General features: G+C 34.9%; 2 protein-coding genes across 2 annotated transcripts; one reads left to right on the plus strand and one right to left on the minus strand.

Annotated features, from left to right (window-relative positions):
- Window positions 1–391: 391 nt before the first annotated feature.
- Window positions 392–5,916, minus strand: LOC106672603 (transmembrane channel-like protein 7). Its single transcript, XM_014404151.2, has 5 exons — window positions 5,639–5,916; window positions 3,997–4,169; window positions 3,794–3,934; window positions 3,624–3,724; window positions 392–3,449 (listed from the first exon to the last, which is right to left on the minus strand). The coding sequence occupies exons 2-5, from the start codon at window positions 4,163–4,165 to the stop codon at window positions 1,536–1,538; spliced, it is 2,325 nt and encodes a 774-aa protein (XP_014259637.1). The 5' UTR covers window positions 4,166–4,169; window positions 5,639–5,916; the 3' UTR covers window positions 392–1,535.
- A 3,194-nt stretch (window positions 5,917–9,110) lies between these two features.
- LOC106672596 (phosphoinositide 3-kinase regulatory subunit 4) lies at window positions 9,111–20,548 on the plus strand. Its single transcript, XM_014404142.2, has 24 exons — window positions 9,111–9,485; window positions 9,544–9,724; window positions 11,636–11,785; window positions 11,860–12,032; window positions 12,119–12,217; window positions 12,279–12,581; window positions 12,644–12,884; window positions 12,945–13,085; window positions 13,146–13,222; window positions 13,337–13,527; window positions 13,594–13,742; window positions 13,802–13,954; window positions 14,024–14,335; window positions 14,391–14,519; window positions 14,578–14,675; window positions 14,730–14,899; window positions 15,044–15,230; window positions 15,315–15,527; window positions 15,588–15,679; window positions 15,739–15,843; window positions 15,906–16,031; window positions 17,555–17,712; window positions 17,771–17,946; window positions 19,957–20,548. The coding sequence occupies exons 1-24, from the start codon at window positions 9,394–9,396 to the stop codon at window positions 20,168–20,170; spliced, it is 3,930 nt and encodes a 1,309-aa protein (XP_014259628.1). The 5' UTR covers window positions 9,111–9,393; the 3' UTR covers window positions 20,171–20,548.
- Window positions 20,549–20,814: the final 266 nt, after the last annotated feature.

The raw sequence follows: 20,814 nt of genomic DNA on the forward strand, positions 1-20,814 counted from the left end.
TACATAAGTTGGTATATTCAACTTCAAAAGAACAATCAGAAAGAGAGAGATTTTCTACAGTATTTGATAAAATTCAAGGAAACAATGAAATTGTTTTTGTAGTCAGCAAATATATAACTATGAACTGTTTGACAATAATATCCACAGATTTTTATATGACTTTACGTATAGAGTATAATTTAACTTGCAGCAGGCGCATAGTGATACTATTCTTTTTTATTGTATTTTTATTTTCAATTTTGATTTAAAGTGGTTAGTATTCATTCTCTACATTTTAATGACAAGTGTAATTTTTTACTTTTCTTTATCTCAGTTGCTAAGGATTCATTAAAGAATAAAACTCCTGTTTTTTTCGGAATTGCATATAAATATAATAATCTTTATTGTTTTGTAATATGTATTTATATTACTTTGTAATATGTACCTACTTACATAATAGGTATTTTTTATGTTTATATGTATATATTAATATTACTTGGATTATAGCTATGATTTTAGTTTTATTCAATTTTTGTAATTTGTTGTTTTTTTACCCGTTAGGTCTGAAAATTTGTATAACAAATAAGAAAAAATGTTGGAGGCCCTCCAACAACTCTCGGATGAATCCTATTATTTCATAGATTGTACAGTTGATAGTGATAATGAATTAAATAATGCAAGACATTCATTTCGGCGAACTGGAGAAATCTGCCAGTAAAGATGAAATAGATGAAGACATGTATGTAGAAAATGTGGACACTGATTATACATTTTTCATTAGAAAAGATGATATAATATGGATGAGCAATCCTACTACCTTACCTCATAAAACTCGAGCAAAAATATAAAAACTTTACCAGGTACCAACAGAGTTACATGGGATTTACATACCGAGATTAATATATTTTTAATTTAATTTTCAATATATTTTGGCGAAATTGTCAAACACAACGGAGGCAATTGATGACAGACTTTTCACTAAAAACTACATCGATGCCAATAAAGCAAAAGACTGTAGAAAATAAAGAGATGCAAAACCTACAAAAAAATGAGATAATGGCTGTTTTAGATGATTGTTCCAGTCTGCAAATTTTAGATGTTTTTGGCCATAAAAAATTTTTGATTCTGACGAGATCAATACATTTTCATGATAAATCAATGCTAATTGAGAAAAATGTCATTTTTTTAAATAAGTATTTAAGTCATCCTAATTACAAGTCTTTTATATTATAAATATTTATGCTAGTAGTTTTCATTCTAATTGTTACTATGGTCATTATTTCATATTATTAGACATGTCATTATTTTCCACACACACAAAAAAGCAAAAAATGATATGTGGAACTGAGTACTCCACTCACCCACTTCTCAAATTTTTATATAAGCGCCTGCTGCAGAGTTAATGATACTTTTTTACCTGCTTGTACAGTATGTTTACAATTTTAATAGTAAATCAAATCACTTTCGCTTTTGCCTAATATTTTTGTTTCATTTAGAAATAGAAAAAGGTCGGTTTGAAGTTATACATGTTTTCAAATCAGCTTTTACTCTTCAAATCAAACATTTCCATGAGCACCATTAACTGAATTATGCGGAATAATGGGTGGATCGATGGATCTTGCTGCTTTGTGTCTTTCTTGATGTTGTTTAATGAAAGCACTCAAACGATCCAATAGAAACTGTTTGTCATGACCTTCTAATACAAGTTGCTTTTTAAGGACAGTCACCATCTGTTTATTTTCTTTTGCAATAATGTAGTAATAGTAAAGTGAAAAGCTTAGCAGAGAAAATGCCGGTATAAGGAAATACGCTGATGTCACACTGGAGAAGGTGTTCTTCAACCAGCAAGGGAATTCTTGATAAGTCTCTTCTACAAGAGACCAAACTGATGGCCTCCCTCTGAACGGACCGCAAGATCGAGATGGTTCTATTTCCGACATGGTGTACGCCCATGGTATAACGGCAACTGAGAAAGATACTAGGAGCACTGACATGAACATCGAGTTAGATCTAGAAGCTCGATAAATAGTAGTCGACGGTGAAGAGTTGACAAGACAAGCAAACTTTTTAATGTAAAATACAAGAAAAAACAATACTGTCGCCAAAGCTGGGAGTAAAGGAGCATAGAAACTCCCAAACCATACTAACGTCTGACTGTAAACAACGTCTAAAACATGTTTCGGAAGTTCAAATTCTTGTGCTCCTAAGATCCGTGCTAATTTGCATTTTATGTGTTTAGCAATCAACATTCTAGGGAAGTTGATTAAAAATGTGACTATGGCGTTAGATACAATATCTAAAATTATCAACTTGTACAGTTGTTGCCCAACGTAAGTTTCCCAACACAAGGGAGTCCTGCAGTAAGTACTAGCACAGGCCTCTTCTGTTCCAACTCTACATTTCACCAACGAATAAAAAGAAGCCAACAATACTCCTAAAGAGGAAAGTCTTAGCAAAATAGTACGGAAGAGTGTTATCCTAACAACAAAGATAGGAGAATAATTTTCCAGTGAGACCAAATAGTTTAGAATATTCGGTATGATGAGATTCAAACCCACGATGCATAATGAAGGAATGAACTCTAGCAATAGCCTGTAGTATTCTGTTTGATTGTCTCTGTGCAATTCAAGTTCTTTCAATGAAAACTGAAAAGTGAAAAATATCAAAGACCCAGAAGCTATTAAAATAATAATAACGATCATGTTAATAAATATACGAATGGAGATCAATCGACAATACTCATCTCTACTTCTGTTCTTTTTGTCATCTTCTCTTCTCTCATATTCGAGACTGTCTTTCAATTCGTAAAACAGCCCCTTGTGCTTAATACTCGCAGATTTCTCGTTATATATACAAAAGTCCCAGCCTGAGAAAATCATATTGCAGTATCTGTAGTATTGACCGTCACTTTCTACCAGTCTCTCTTTGAAACCGTTGGCAGCGGCTTTCAAGATGGCGAAAAGGCTCAAAAGGAAATAACCGAGAGCTGTCGCTATATAAGCGACTGGCAAATTGTAATTTAAAAGTGTGTCCTCCAATATTGAACTGGAATAAACACCGTAAAACATGTACGACCTCTCTACCCAACCAGTACCTTGAGCAAAGTCATAAGGGTCAAATACAAAATCAGACAGGTTGTTTGAGTACAACTGTGAACAACATGCCACCGAAATAGTGCCATTGCTTGGCATACAAGGGTCGTTTTCAGTTTCTTTCATTAACAATGTGGGCACAATTATAAAACAGACAATTAAAACAGTAATTGTTAAATTTAAAAACATTAGCCATTTTATAAAAAAGAAAAACGCAACAACACCAGTACCGAAGTTGCCCTCAATTGCCCTTAGACATTTCCTCCACAACTGAATGGTTTTATAATATTCTTTCTTCTTTATTTTCATATACTCCCAAAACTTCCTCCTCCGCCACTTAAAATGCTTCAAACCTTGAAGTCTAAATGTGTCAGCACTCTGAAAAGACAAATTTTGACTATATTTACAATTAAATTAAATTTACAATTATTAACAACATTAAGTTTTATATATTTATTTCATTATAATGTACAATGATTAATGTTTATGCAATTATAATAAGACAAAAATAATAAAAATTAACTAATAAAGTTGAAGGACATCAGTACATACCAGAAGTTTTGCTTTTATTTCCTTTTTTTGAGCCATTGATATTGGCATTGCTTTAATTAACATCATTTCTTCCCAAGTTGTCTCCTCGTTCGCCAGATTTTCTGAAAACAAAACAAAATTGAAATTATACAAAAATCATACTAAAGAAGAAGAAAAAGATCAAGTCATACCTGACAGATCAGGCATCATAGCGACATGGATATCATTAGGGATTGTGTTCTGGCCCATGGTGTTATAATAACGAGACCTAGTCGAAGTTCTTCTCTTGAAAGTAGCCTTTGGGTCTGCTTTCTGTGGCTTCCTCGTCGTTGCTGTAAATAACATGTAAAACAATCATCTAGGCATAAATGTACGGGCGTATTTTAAAATGTACCTGCTCGGTTCTGTTTGCTCGGAAGAAGGGTAGCAAAGTAATGGGGGTCCCTTGGAAGTGCCTCTAAGTCAATTTCACCACCCGGATAGCTCTCTTGGTAAAATTCTCCTCCAGCCTCTTCCCAACCAGTACCACGGGCAATACGCTTTTTTCTTTCCCCGCCGGACATGTCACTGAAATCAGAAAAATTTTCCACAGCATTAAACACGAATAATTACAATAGGCAGCTAAGGCCAACTCTGCAATCCAGCTCCTGATGCTAAAATTGCAATAAAAAACATGATTAAAAAAAAGTAGCAGTGTCGGTGGTCGGATTGGCAGAGAAGCTCTTGCATATCAAGAGCACTGTTGATAGGCAGACCTCAGAGGACCTGACTTATAGAAGAAGGGTCATCCTCACCCGATTAAGAATAGGCCATACTAGGTTGACACACGGACATTAATACTTGGGCTAAAGCCTACATATGTGTCCAGCATGTAGAGAAAGGTTGCTGAACATGTCCCACCTAGTTAAAGGGTGCGTGAAGGAATGCCACTGATAGGAGAATTGTGCTTGAGCATGGCAGTGAGTATTTGTGTCCCCTGATCTGAGTTTTAGAGAATGCAGGGTTGTTTTATTGTACCTAGTGTTGATATATGATATATTTGTGTATTTATTGGTGTGAATGTGTAGTGTGAAAGCAACAATGGTAGAATATTGAGTACTCCACCACCTTTACTGAGTGAATTGTATGTAAATAATATATTTAAGAGTGTATGAATGGGTATAGATTTAGGAACTGTTTGGGTTGCAGGCTGAAATGACATAAAGCTGTTGATAGCCTCTGGAGCTCGACCTCGGATTCTGGATGGATAAAATTAAGCTCTTACTATCGACACCCAGGGTGGTGCCTGCCAGTAATTTATTGTAAATTACAAAAGCTAGAATTGCTGGTGGACTGTGAAAAGTGATATGATCAACTATGTACATTCATGTACAGATTTGAGCTTATATAAATCATTAATAAATATAATAAACAATATTTTCAAACTTTTAAAAACTAAAGCCATAAATTATTTTATTAGTAATTAAAAAATCTGCTTATTTAAAAGTGTGTGAATGTGGTATTTGCTCTACCAAGGGCAAAAAATACTTTCTGCACTAGTTTATTTTATTATGAAACACAAAAAGTGTTGCACAAATTATTGGTAACAATAAAAGTAAAGTAATTTTGGATAACTAGACACTGGACTGAAAGGAATTTTTATTTTTGACGAGGAAATGAGTAATTAAAATTATAAGTAGTTGTACACAATGACCTCATATCTACAAAACATTTGTCAAACTTTAATACCTACCAAATAAAAATTGATATTTCAAGAACAAAACTGAAAAAGAAGGAAAAAAGTATTTACAGTAACTACCTCATTTAGATAAATTTTCTATTATTAATTGGCTATTAATTATTTATTGACGAAAGAAAATTTTCCGACTGACTTGTAAAAAAACGTTTCACGGCGCTTGAAATACTAAACCACACGACCGGACGGTATTGCAGGATTAGTACATATGAGCCTTAATTAGAATGTCGCATATTATTTATTTAAAAATCAAATTTTTGTTTATATTAATAATAAGGAGAAAAAATGTTCTTAGTATTACCTTTGATGTTAATCCAAAAGATACATTTTCAGCTAACGAATATCAAAACATCGTCTTGTGTTTACAATAGTACGCGTACGCAATTCTGACACTTAGCATGTCTCCTGTTCGGAAAGTGCCGTTCAGCCCGTTCGGCCCTTCGTTAAGGGCGTTTCGCACGGAATTCGGCTCGAAAAAAGGCGAAACCCTTCCTTTCGGGATATCATGATAAAAGGGGGTAAAAACCAAGACAAACCCTTTATTAGGGCGAGGGTCAGAACTCAGAGTGGATCGGAATGGAAGAGGGGGACCTCCGACTCTTCCCAACGATTTATCGCTGCCAGAAAGACGAGCCCTATCGATAATACGAGCCTATACAATACAACTATAAAATCTAGACTCGATACTAGTCAGAAATATTGATTTAAAAAAAATTATTAATGTTCAATTATTTTATTTTTCCAATTTATTAACGATTAAGGTATCGCAAGTCATACAGACAAGAACACTAGCGATTGCGTTGTTTCTAATTTCAATGAATCGAAAGACAAATTTTTGAAAACCGCAAGATTTTTTTGGAGTTAGTAACAGTATTAATAAATAATTACAACTATTATTCATTAACTGCACAAGTAATAAAGTCAGTAAAAATCCTGTTAATAAATCTGATTCTTAGCTCAAAGAGATCAGTGTTGAGCTTTTAAAGAGTGTAAAAAAATTTCTACTATATTTTTAGGAAATTATAGGGGAAAAATTCTGAATAGTATATGACAACTAACTAAGGGGCGCAAATTTGTTTAAGTGACTATAAATCATCGAGACTATTTTATTTTATTTATTTTAAAACTGTTAAAAATCTAGTTTAACAATATTTGTGCATTTTTACTAATTAATAAAGGATCAATGTAATTCAAGTTAAATAAATATAGTTGAAAATTTATAATGTAAGTTTCGGCATTTTCAGTGGTTGGTCTGCGTTTTTTGTTAGGCTGTCAGCACACGCAGATATGATCGCAATTCAATTATATTGTTAGTTTTCGTATCGATTGGTTTTACGAGTGGACATCATCGATACCTAAATGGTTTCGACTGAGTATGGGTGGTGCCCAGGCGGTCTTTGACTCCCCCGCCTTATGGATCATACAATCGATCAAGCCGTATGCAACAAATAAGAAACAAGCACTGGGCGCGTCGGTACAATTCGGTCTTTTAATTTTAAGAAACGTTTCCATTAGAAGAAAATAACACGTTTACTATAATTGCAAAATACAGAATTCTAGAAAGAATGGCGGAATTCTTAGAAATTAATAAAACAAAATAATATTTTTTATCATTTTTATAGTGTTTTCTAACACTTTTTGATTAATGAAATAATTTGACCTAGTATAAAACAAACAAATTTTGTTATTATAATAATATAATTACTATACAATAAAAGTGTAATTAATTAATTATTATACTATACATAATTATATTTACAATTATTATAGGCCTTGAGGACAGATCGCTGAATCAATATCTCAGGGCCATAAATATTTTTAATTGTAAACCTTCATGTGATGTGTTATTTTCTGGAACGAATGTATTTATTCGCGTGAATGTAGGACTTATCCCCAATTACTTCGAGGAATGTTGAGTACTCTGGGGGTAGTATGAACGAATTGTGATGGGTGAATGTAATTTATTAGCGTGAATGGAGAGGCTTATCTCTAATTACTCCGAGAAATATCGAGGACTCTGGGGTAGTATGAATGAAGTCTAGTGTCTGAATGTAATTTATTAGCGTGAATGGAGACGCTTATCCCAGATTCCCCCGAGAAATATCGAATACCCTTGGGTAGTATAAATGTAAATTATTAGCGTGAATAGAGAGGTTTATCTCAAATTACTCCGAGAAATATCGAATGCTCTGGGGTAGTGGGAATGTAATTTATTAGAGTGAATTGAGAGGCTTATCCCAAATTACTCCGAGAAATATCGATTTTGTTTTTAAATGTCTTATTTTTACCTATTTTTGGTATGCAAAATATGAATAAACCTAAATACGGTAAAATTTAGAGTGGTGTGTTAATTTTGTTTATCAGCGTATATTTGTATTTTTGAATTTCTCCATAGTCTTTGTTAATATTATGCGTGTATATATATATATATATATATATATTTCCACTTAATTATTTTATGCATATTTTCATACAGGTGGTTCATTTTCATATAGATGGCCCGGCTGACTTTCTCTTGAACCAATGACGCTACCAAAACATTTCAGGGTAATTTGGAGTAAACCTCTCCGTTCACACTAATAAAATACATTCAACCACTAGACTTCATTCATACTACCCCAGAGTCCTCGATATTTCTCAGGGAAATTTGGGATAAGCGTCTCCATTCACACTAATATAATATTTTCAGATACTAGATTTCATTCATACTACCCCAGAATCCTCGATATTTCTCGGAGTAGTTTGTGGTAAACCTCTCCATTCACGCTAATAAATTACATTCACCCACTAGACTTCATTCATACTACCCCAGAGTCCTCGATATTTCTCAGGAAAATTTGGGATAAGCGTCTCCATTCACGCTAATATAATATATTCAGACACTAGACTTCAATCATACTACCCCAGAATCCTCGATATTTCTCGGAGTAATTTGGGGATAAGCCTTTTCCATTTACGCTAATAAATTACATTTACCCACTAGACTTCATTCATACCACCCCATAGTATTCGTTATTTCTCGGAGTAATTTGGGCTAAGCCTCTCCATTCACGCTAATAAATAACATTTACACTACCCCATAGTATTCGATATTTCTCGGAGTAATTTGGGATAAGCCTCTCAATTCACTCTAATAAATTACATTCCCACTACCCATGGTATTCGATATTTCTCGGAGTAATTTGGGATAAACCTTTCCATTCACGCTAATAAATTAAAATTGAATAATGGCAAAAAGAAGGGAAAATACAAAAGGTAGGGTTGAGATGGGAAGCTAGTGTCCGAGTGGATCGAGGTCACGATAGCTCAAGGGGATGGAGTTGCGGCGTATCTAGCCGAAGATCGTGGGTTCGAATCCCACTCGTGACACTGACTTTTTTACCTCAACTAAAAACCTTAATTAATTGGAAAACTAATAAATTACATTTACACTACCCCATAGTTTCGATATTTCTCGGAGTAATTTAGGATAAGCTTCTCAATTCACTCTAATAAATTACACTTTCACAACTCCAGTGTATTCGACATTCCTGGTAGTAATTAGTATAAGGGTTTTTTTTATAGCGTCGTTGGTTCAAGAGAAATTCAGCCGGGCCATCTAAGAAGGACACTCTGTAGTTTAAGTATGTTGTGTATTAAGTCTGTATATGCAAAAAATAAATGCAGGTGCCCACAATTTCACCATTGGCTCATCATGACGACATTTATCAAGGGTCCACAGGCGATCATGATGTCGCCTGCGTCAAAGCCCAACTCCATTGAGTTCCTCGACTTACGGGATTGGTGGTTATACAGTTATCATAATAATAGAAAGTTGACTGTTTTATCGGAGTGGAACAACAGGACGACCCGATTAATCGTTAATAAAATAAGGCGAAAGGAGTTTATTTGAAAGTGATTTGCTTGCGACAACTTACTTCGTTCTATATCGTGAAAAAAAAAATAGCTGGATGACTTATGAGAAACAAGGGATTAATATTTGTGATTAAACTTATGCTATCGCTAAGCCCTGGATCTAGTGGTGATGTTAATGAAAACATTAGGTGAACACCAGCAATGGGAAATCAATTGGTTGGCATTGCTCCATCACAAATTTTCCCAGTTGAACATTACTTGACAGAACATTCAGACCTTCAGTTCGATGTCAGGTGAGTTAAATATGTCAAATTTTGACGTGGCTTTTATTTAATGGCGTTTTATTTTCAGCCTCGGGAGCACGAGATTTTTTAAAGTGGCCAGGGCCAAGTCTCAAGAGGGACTTATCGTCGTTAAAGTCTTTGCGATCCACGACCCAAGCCTACCGCTCTCGTCCCACAAGACTCGGGTCGAGCAAATCCGTAATGACCTTTCATCAGCTGTCAACTGTCTAACCTTCCAGAAAGCAATTGTAAGGAAATAAAAATATATTTTTAAGATTTTTCTTCTATATAAAACACTGGTTTTTGCCTTGTCTGCACAGACAGGATTAAGACCGGCAAGGGTTTGTGGCATACGCTGTGTATTACAAGGGTATGCCTTATTCACTTCTGCCACAATGTAGCGCAATTGCGTTTGATTCGATACTATGGTGGCTCTGCATACCTAGTCTGCACCCTCAGCACAGTTACTGTTGTGCATGACAGGTTTTCACCTACTAAGGCTGGAACATTTCAACCTCCAGGCATGGCCACCGCCATCCAGCCTTATGACATTATAAATGTAATAAAGTACATGATTAAAAGAATGTGGCACTGTTGATAGGCTGGATCGGTAGAGAAGCCTTTATGTAACAAGAGCATATCCCTGTCAATAGATGGCCCTAGAGGTTCATAAGAGAGAGAGATTGTCTTCACTGTATATCCCATATGAGGTTGTCTTGCAGACACTTACTTTTACACTGGGCTGCTCTTCGACAGTCTACTTGATTCAGCCCGTCAGCCCTGAACAACGTTGTGTCTTGGCCGGGTTTATACCCCCCCTCCCCCATTATACTCACCCTCCATCTGGCCATCCAGTTGGCTGACTTTGCTTTCACATCATCCCCTTTTATATTGGTTTCCCAATAATGGTGGAGGAGGAAAGGAAAATTAAAAACTGTTAGGCCATATAACCCTTTGCACAACAACTCGTAATTCCACGTAATTCTGTGTATGTATTCATCAGGGTCACAATAATCCAAAGGAACAGTAATCTGAACAGGTTCGCTTGGTTGTGTCCCTCACCAACTTATAGGGCCAACACTGTGATTCAACCCATGGACCAAAATGTAATCCAGAACATGAAATTGCACTATCGAAAAATTTTACTCTTGAACATTCTTGCAGGCGAACAGAGTGGAGTTGATCTGATGGCAGCTTTAAAGAAAATGAATCTGAAAGATGTTGATTTCAACTTAAAAAATTGACGGTCATCCGTCTCACTGTGTTTGATTCAAATGTCTTGGAAAAATCTTTAGTAAATAGGTAGTCTGAAATGGTCTGAACTTGGTTGCTGTTACGATACCCCCTTCATTTAATGAAAATGACATCCTGTGACTACTTGTCGTTCAGTTGACCCAAGATAACACGACCATAACTGAATCCGTGGGTCAAAAATGGGCATCGGGTGGATGTGATGAAGAAATAGCAAATTAAGAAATTTTAACTGATGAAGAAATTATGCTTTCTGCTGCTAATGAAGAAGCAACAGAGAAAAAATTTCCCCATCCAACAACATATGCTGCTGAAGCTGTTAAAGCGCTTAATACAACCAATAGATGGGCCAAGAACAACCTAAAGAGCAGTAAGGGAATCAAATTGCTGAGTTGCATGAGAAAATTTCCATCAGTACTTGGAAACTAAATTCAAAAGAAAATTACTGAATTTTTACAACTATATAAATAAGCCACATTACTTTCACACAAAACCAATATGACAACGTAAGAATAGCACCACACTTTATACTTGAGTATGACCTTGAATATGACCCAAATAAAGGTCAAAACATTGGTAAAAAATGAAAAAGGTGTTTTTTTAAAACTGCCTCATTCTCAACTGCTCCTCATGACTTCAACAAATTATATAAATAATTAAAACGAAGTTATAATTCGTTGTTTGTATGTACATAATAATTATAATATTGTATCAATAAAATATGCAATCCATAATTGTTGTACTATAAAACGCTATAGATAATCCAAACAATCCCTTTCTCCAATTCTCTTTGGATTATTGCGAATCTTTTTCCCATAGTATTTTGAATTTGATACTTACTTTATCCTTTTCTATATTTATATCAAGATTTATTAATTGTGTTTTAATGCCATTGTCATTATTTCTAGCTAAGCGATAAAGCTGGATTTTTGATGAGAGAATATGTCAAGTACAGCTTATATGATAGAATTTCAACAAGACCATTTCTATCGCAAATTGAGAAAAAATGGATAGCATTTCAAATACTGTACGCCTTATACCAATGTCACAAAGTAGGGGTGGGTTGAATTTTTTTCACATTGGTCTTTATTATTATTATTTATTGATTCAAAATTATTACATATCTATTTAGGTATGCCATGGAGATATAAAATTAGAAAATATTGTTATAACTTCATGGCATTGGGTTCTTCTGACAGATTTTGCTTCTTTCAAACCGACACATTTACCTGAAGACAATCCTGCTGATTTTTCATATTTTTTTGACACATCTAGAAGAAGAACATGCTATATAGCGCCTGAAAGGTAGTTTAAAAAAATAGACTATTGTTTTAATCACAGTAATGTCCCCTTTTTTTCTTTTTCTTTTCTTTTATATTATTTTTTGTTAGGTTTGTCAAAACTTTAGGATCTGACAGTGGGAGCCAACTTTTGCTTACAGAAGAGAAAAAGGAAGATCTGACTCCCTCTATGGATATATTTTCAGCAGGGTAGATCCATTGTATAAATAGAAGATTTAGTCATTTTATTTATTACATTATTGAATTTTAGATGTGCTCTGGCTGAGTTGTTTTCTGATGGGCACCCACCTTTTGATTTTTCACAGCTACTAGCTTACAGGACTGGGGAATATACCCTTGATAAATATCTGTGTAAACTTGAAGATGTGCAAGTCAGAGCCCTTATTGAATCCATGATTCAAAAAGACCCATCTGCCCGACTTTCAGCCGAAGTGTACTTAGATCAAGAAAGGGGGAAACTATTTCCTGAATATTTTTACTCATTTTTGCATTCTTATATGCTAATTTACTGTCATACTGCAACGATTCTATCACCTGATGAAAAAATTGAACGGTGAACAATAAATATATTTTTGTAGAGACAAATTGAGAATTTATTTGTGTTATTATTTCTAGGCTGAAGAAAGATATTCATAATATTATCAATTTGCTTAAAAGCGAGGAAGAAAAGCAGGCTGAGAGTGAGAAAAAGAGTGGAAATTCGTATGAAGCTCTCGTCTTGATAACATCTCTAATCACCTCCTGTATCCGTGGATTGCATTTTTCAACATCCAAACTTCAATGCTTGGAGATACTAGCAGAACTATCGGCTCATACATCCGCTGAAACTGTTCTTGATAGAATTTTACCTTATATTGTAATATTTTTCTCTGCAAAGTTACAGTTCATCATTTAATGATTAATATTTATTTTACAGATGTATTTAATCCAGGACCCATTCCCCCGTGTCAGAGTTTATGCAATTCATACGCTAACAAAAGCTCTCTCATACGTTAAAATCGTTCCTCCTAGTGATACTAATGTCTTTCCCGAGTACATACTCCCTGGATTATCTCAGGTATTTTTTAAAATCTCAAGAGGATAAACAAGACACATTATTCTACACGATTTATTTTAGGTTGCTCATGATGAAGCTGTGATAGTACGAACGGCTTTTGCTGAAAATATTGCTGAATTAGCTGAAATAGCGTTGAGGTGCAAGATAAACCTTAGAATTTGATTTTACAATTAAATATATAAACTCTAAACTATTAAATATTTAAATTACAACTTATTCTGGAAATAAGTTTATAGTTCTTCTTTTTTTAGGCTTTTGGAACATTGGCAAGTAAATCATAATGATCCCCCTAGCCACAGTTATGAAAGTGAACTTGCGACATTGCACCAAATGGTTCAGCAAATGGTCTCTGCTTTGCTCGCTGATCCAGAGAATATTGTGAAGCAAATGCTTATTGAAAATGGAATAACTAAACTATGTGTGTTTTTTGGAAAACAAAAAGGTAGACATGGATCTTTAATAGTTTGTTAACTCGTTTTTCTTTTTATCAAAACCATTTTTCTTTCAGCAAACGATGTTCTGTTATCTCACATGATAACATTTTTGAATGATAAAGATGACAAGCACCTCCGTGGTTCATTTTTTGATTGTATAGTTGGCGTAGCTGCATATATCGGAGTGCATAGCTCTCCAATTCTTGCCCCTCTGCTTCAGCAAGTAAGTACTGTCTACTGCTACAAATGAAAAAGCCGAATTACTTTTTTTTCTTATTTTAGGGCCTAACAGATTCAGAGGAATTTGTCGTGAGAAAAGCGATAAATGCAACTACAGTCTTAACAGAACTTAGTTTACTTCACAAAAATGCCTTATATCTTTTGTTAGAAGAAACCGCCCCATTTTTAGTTCACCCCAATTTATGGATTAGACAGGTTTGTCTAATAATTTTTTTTTTTACATATAAATTTATAGCACACCTTTGATGATACTTTTTGTTTTAGGCTGTTGTCGGTTTTATATGTGCCTTAGCTCAAACATTAAACATGGTGGATGTTCAATGTAAAGTTATGTCGGAAGTTGAACCTTATTTAAAACATAAGGTTATCCAATTACAAAATGAAGTTATAGTGTTAAATGCGTTAAAACCCTGCATACCACGTACGGTATTTGATTCTTTGATCAAATGCTCAGAGTTAAACCTCCTTCTGCAGACTCTTGCAGAACGGCATAGTGCACGAGGAGGACCAACGACACACGTTTCATTACCTTCAGCCCTTCCTGCTTCTCCTCAGCAAAGCAACATTCTCAAAAATGTATTAATCTGAGGTTAATCTTAATTTATTTTTTTTAAACCATGAATCATTGTAGATATTTAGAAGACTGAGCTCTGATGGTATGACAGAAAATGTAGAAGATTTAATTATACTTATGTCAAATACTTTGATTAAGATTAATCGCTATCATTCTCAAGACTCTAAAAGGCTGTCAGATGGAAAGGTACAAGTAAATTTAACAATTATGAGGTCATCATGGTCTTAATTACATAAATTTGTAGCTTGAGCTCAGCAAATTGAAAATTGTCGTTCCTTGTCATTCGGCCAATCTGGGAAAGGTTGATACAAAGCCGGATGTTTCATCATTCCCAGTTAATAGGTCAGTTGTTAAATTATTTGTTCATGATTTGTTTATTATTATTATTTCTTTTAGGAGACCGACAGAGGAATCAAGTAATACAATGAATGAAGAATGGAAGCACATGTTCGGCAATGCCGACAACTGTACGGGAAGACAGGAAAAATCCCAGTCAGGCCAGCACGCTTCAACTCAGCAATCATTGGATATCGATTATAGCCTTCAAGAACGATCATTTATCCAATGTAATTTTTTACCATTATTAATTTTGAGAGGGGAAAGAATCTTAGTGAAATTTATGTTTTACTAAGTTTAAGACAGAAGTGTTTAAAGTATACCAGGTGTATTTTTCTTTTCTCTTTTCTCTATATTAAAAATTTAATTTTCAGACCGATGTGCACCGTGTCGATTGGAATTGAGGGAACTGATTAAACACAGGGAAATGCTTTATAGAGCATTGTTGAAAGGCAGGGAATGGAGAGAAGGTGGCTGGAGGCCCACTTTTTCCCCACCCGGCTGGAGATTAAGACCTGCACTTGTTTCCCATCTGCACGGACACTCTGGACCTGTGACAAAGTTTGTAGATAATGTTTTATTTTTTTTTATTTTTTTTTTTAAATGAACAAGTTAAATAATTTAAGCTACTATGACAAATTTTAGATTGGTTCCCCTTCCAGACGCAATAATGGCCAGTTGTAGTTATGACGGATGTGTACGAATATGGGATTGTGGAAAAATGGAAGGGAAAAACATCGCAAATCGAGCTAGGCAGGTGTACAACTCTCATAGCGGACCTTTGGTCGGCATGGCATTGTGTAACGCAAAAACATCATTGGGCATAGCCAGTCAAACAGGAGCGATAATAGTTCTTAAGTAAATAACACAACTTTTTTCACTATTTGTTACAAATCGTAACAACTACTCATTTTAAAGGATTGAAGCGAATAAGAAATCAGTCTTCGATACTCGCCAGCTAGACCTCGATGAGGAAGGCGTTCCAGTAGACATTGCATACTTCGATTCTGGTATTTATAAAATAATTCTTTAAGTGATAGCATCGTATGACTGGTATAAATGTTAACAGGGTCGCAATCCGTTCTCGTATACTCGACCATATTTGGCTGTTTGATCGGCTGGGATTTAAGAGCCCCGGGAGTGGCATGGAAACTGGACAATGATATTAAACACGGTATTTTATTTATTTAGTATTGTTGTGTAATAGTTTTTTAAATAATAAGAAAAAAATTTCAGGAGTCGTAACTGCAATGCATATGGATTCTAATCAATGCTGTCTCTCGGTGGGGACAAACAGTGGCTACATAACCAGTTGGGACCTGAGATTTCATTTACCTATTGCAACCATTACACACCCAACAGGTAAAAACAGAAATATCTGTTATATTTATTTAGAAAGAAGCAGCCCAAAATAAAAAATATTGTAGGTTTTTTTAAGATTAATTTTACTTTTTTTAATTTTTTGGTTTCCTTTAAAAAAACAAAACAAATCCATGCGTTTCTTTAAAGTAAATTTATTACTTGTTTAAACATTTATTTGTACCTTCTGGGAAATTACTCCCATCATCAGCATTTTCATTTTTAAAAGACATAAGTATTACAAAGGTTATATAAAATGCTGATGATAGGTGTAATTTCCCAAAACTTTCAAATTTTCCCCAAACTACATGGAATTGTTTTTATTTTTTTTTAACAAAAACCAAAAAGTTGTGAGATTCCCTCTTGGTGTCTGCAGCATGATAAATCTTGGTTGAGTTGCCCAAAATGATCAGAAATGGCCAAACCACAAATACAAATTGTTCAGATTGTTTGTCCTGATTAAATGTGATAAGGACTCAACAAACCGTCTAAACATATATTTATTTATTTATTTTTTTTCATTGAGTAACTGAGCAACATTTATAACTTATATAGAGGGAGAATACTAAAGAAAAAATGCAAAAAGGCATCGAGTGGAAAAGCTATCTAGTGATAGCACTCCTAAATCAGATATACTTAATCACTCGCACTTTCTCGGAGCAGGTCTTGGGGCTACTGTATTTTTAATCACAGAGGATTGATGGGAAGAGATCGGGAAGAATGTTGTTATACCTGGGGATTAGAACGGGATTGGAGGTTATTATGGAATTTTTTGTAGCTGGATTTTACAATTTAAAAACAGGACGTTAAGATAGTTATGGTTGGTTGAGTTAGAAACATAGAACAGGGCATTAACGATATGTCTAAAGATTATGGATTTTTTGGAGGTTGGACGGTTTGGTTGAACCCCGTAGTTCTATGCCGTAAATTCAGTTGTCGAATTACAACTCTAGGAAGCGGATGATGTTTTCAGTGAGCTTATAATAAATTGGAAGTAGAGTGATGCGTCGGAGGATCAAGGTTATTTTTAGGGACTGTGGTTTGATTCGCCATTTTTTTAACCATAGTTCAATAGAATATAGGTGTGTTTGGAGGGTTAGGTGAACTATAATGGGATCGGAGTGTCATTAGTGTGTGTTAGGATAGTGTTGTTGAAATTGGAAAGGCATATCAGAAGTATATACGGAGTACAGTAGCAGGTTGAGGACACTACCCTGAGAGTCTCCCGGGTCCACACTGAACAAAGAGTGAGGATCCAACCCTGTTGGCTAGGTACAATTTAACGATGAGGAAGTGAATAGATATTAGGATGCCCTTGAGTTTCCAGAGCCCCCCAGATGCCAGACTCAATTGAAAGCTTTTAGTCATTATCAAAGAAGTACATATTTTACCCAATATTTATTTATTTTGTAATATTACATATACTAAATTAAAAGATATATTTTTAAACAGATATTATTTTGTATCTTCTCAATTCTTGTTTTTCCTTTCTTGGAAGGAACTAAGATCTATAATGTTTATTGTAGGGGCTAGGATAAGAAGGCTATGTGGTCATCCAAGCCAACCTTCTTGGCTCATCTCTGCCGTCGAAGGCAACAACGAAGTTTCACTTTGGTGCATTGAAAGCGGTTCAAGACAGGCGGTTCTATGGGGCAGTGGTGCACCACCGCTTTCTAATACTCAAGTAATACACATGTAAAATATCAACTTGAATTTCATTTTCTAACATTATAATTTTGTAGAACAACACGCATTCAATATGCGGCATGTATTCAAGCATAGTCGATAAAGTACCTTTTTTACTGACTGGAGGCACAGACCACAGGATAAGGTACTGGGATCTCGACAATTTGGCAAATTCATACCTTGCTATTCCAGCCGGAGGTGATATATCTGGACAAATAAACTATTCCTACAAGTAAGTACTCGCCTGTGCCAAAAATTTAGAGTTAAATCACAGTTATATCTATTTTGACAAATTAATTAGGTCTGGACAAAGTATTCCAAATTTTTCATTCATTATTCTCTTTATGTTGTTTAAAAGTTTCAAAAATAGCCCTGCATAATAAAAAAAGTTTAAAAAATTAAAATATAGTGATCACAATAGAAATAATACTGGGAAATAAGATGAGCCAAAATTGACTTGGATTATAGTAGGAGCCTGCCTCTTACGACCTGCGCACCACAACCAGTATTGGTCTATTGTGCATCTCCATCATTGACTAGAGCTCATTATTAAGCTTAAGGCTTTTTACCAGTTCCTAAATCTTTTTTAAGGACTCCCGTGTGTATCCTTTTCATCCCGGTCTTTTCCTCTCCAGGAGTAACCCTTCATAAGCCTTTGCACCAGCAGAGGACATGCTCTGCTGTCTCTTCTTCTTGGCATCTGCACAGGCTTGTTTGTCACTTCTGCCTCCAAGAATATCCAGTTTATGCAACCTATTTTGACCTCAGGGTGTCTAGCAGAAAGTAACCGTAGTGACCTTCATTGCAGCCAGGGCCCTAAAGGATTGATTGGTCCTTTGTACATAAGTCTCGGCTTGAGGTCTTTTTGCTGGGCATGCTACCTTCAGACCGAGGCCTTTTAGGCGGCAACTGCATTGGTTGGAAAGCTGTCCTAATGAAGTTTTCCTGAATCACAGACCTTTTGGCCTCAACTTACTCAACTTTTGAGTAGGGCTTGCACTTTTTCCTTGCGTTTCCTGACAGTCGAGCACAAAACACTTCTTCTACCAAGAGATTAACCCCCAAGGGAGTTAGCCTTTATGGCTCTAGTTGATGGACCCTCCTGCCTTCACTTAGGGCACTACCCCGCACAGAGTTTTATATTAGTAGTTTTTTTTTTTTTTTTTTTAGTTCTCTTAGGTCCACGAGAAGCTAGGGATCTAAAGGTCCATCTCAGAGCTCCAGGATAAGGTGACTAGTATACAAGAAGGTAGCACCTGTTGCCTCCAGAGGAATTGTAAGGCTAGTTTCACACAAGGCAGTTTTAATTGATTCAATTGAGATGCATGATTGGCTCTTAATTAGTTAATGCCATGTGCCCTTAACATTATTTAGGTTCATGAAAAACTTTCCAATTTGAAGGTGAAGGTATAAATCGCAAATGCCAAATTGCAACTAATGTCTTTTGAGTTGAATCAACCAGTGGGGATGAGATGTTAGCAGTACTTGTGCGTACTAGCTTACCTAAGTAGATGATTTAAAGGGGTTCGGGTGGTTTCATAGAGTTTGCTATCCTGCTACACTCTTTACACCTACCCGTATAACTAAGTTGAATTAACTAATTGTCTTGTTTGAAAAAGAATCTTAAGGACCGCAACTTACCATGTGACATTTAACCCTTAGCACATTACTCAACACTTTAGCTTGGAGTAGTTTTCTGTTAGGTTGTCTCCCTTAGTCTTATGGGCTTCCCCATTAGCCTAAGTTGGAAAGATATCGCTCGGGCAGTATGCAGCCAAAGCCTTCACAGATATGCATAGTGGTAGGATTTTTTTATCCAATGAGGTCATTTGTTTGTATTTACAGTTCTCACAGCCTAGGCAATTTGCAACACCGGGGCTCATTTACAGCCCAAAATGAGCCCAGCAATTAAAATGGCTTAATATGATACTTTTTTATTCCACGCTAAAACTGCTTATGCTAAAATTCAATAACATTGTAAAAAATATTTTTGCATAATTTTAAAAGTAAAATTGTGTCTTGCTAATCAAAAGATGCACTTTTGTTGTTTTCGTACTTTCAAATGATATATGCAGCTTATTAATTAATCACATTAATAGCAAATATGTGGCTAATCAATATTCATTGCATTGAATTGTAACAGTGTAAAAATGATTGGTACAAGTGGTAAGGATTTAACCCAGAATTACTTAAACATAATAAATGCACTTCTTAATTCAATTAATTTATTTTTTGCTTACAGATGTCGCTTAATTGATGGTACAAATGTAGTTCATGAGGTACAAACAAAGTGTAAGCAAAAAGGTCCAAGTGTTGAGGAATCGCCCAGAGCCGGCCCTGACCAGCCGGCAACCGGCCATCATAACACTATAACGGACATTACAATGTGCCAGGGGTCTTCACAGTGCTTTATGGTCACTGCTGCTAGAGACGGCGTTATCAAAGTATGGAAATAAAAACATATGCTTCTCGTTTAACCGATAAAATATATATATTTATATAATATATCCTAAAATAAAGCTAAACTAGTCATTTGAATATATATAAGTTTAAAAGAAAATGACCGTTACCTGTTTTAATCATTGTTGTAAATAAATGTTCGATTAAACATTTGTGGACCACATTATTGTATATTTTTTATGAAAGAAAATATTATTTTTTCAAGAAATGTTTTGGTTTAGGGTTAATCCTCTTTATTACAATTAATCTCTCTAGTTAATCTGTTTAAAGTTCAGATTTGTTGTATGCCTTCTATTTAAATACTGATAAGGGAGATTAAAAATAAAAGACTATATTTATATTTATGTTAGTAAATAAACTTTGTTATTGGTAAATAGCTTTTCTTTAGTGCCATCCCTTCCTCATCAAATCACAAGGTTTTTCGTGATCATTGTTTACTCTAATCTTGAAGTTTCTTTCGAGCATTTAAATTTTTTTAATGTATTTTATTCATATTTCCTTTTATAATTGTTTAAAATTACTGATTGTTGTAATATGCAGTTTCATATATACAGTATAATTCCAATAATTAATACTGGCGAGGGACCGACCTCAGGTTAATTACAAATTATACATTTTTACATAATTTTATTATTTGCTT

This window comes from Cimex lectularius, unplaced genomic scaffold, assembly GCF_000648675.2.
Source record: "Cimex lectularius strain Harlan isolate CLEC.00 unplaced genomic scaffold, Clec_2.1 scaffold139, whole genome shotgun sequence".
In the NCBI taxonomy this organism is placed as follows: domain Eukaryota; kingdom Metazoa; phylum Arthropoda; class Insecta; order Hemiptera; family Cimicidae; genus Cimex; species Cimex lectularius.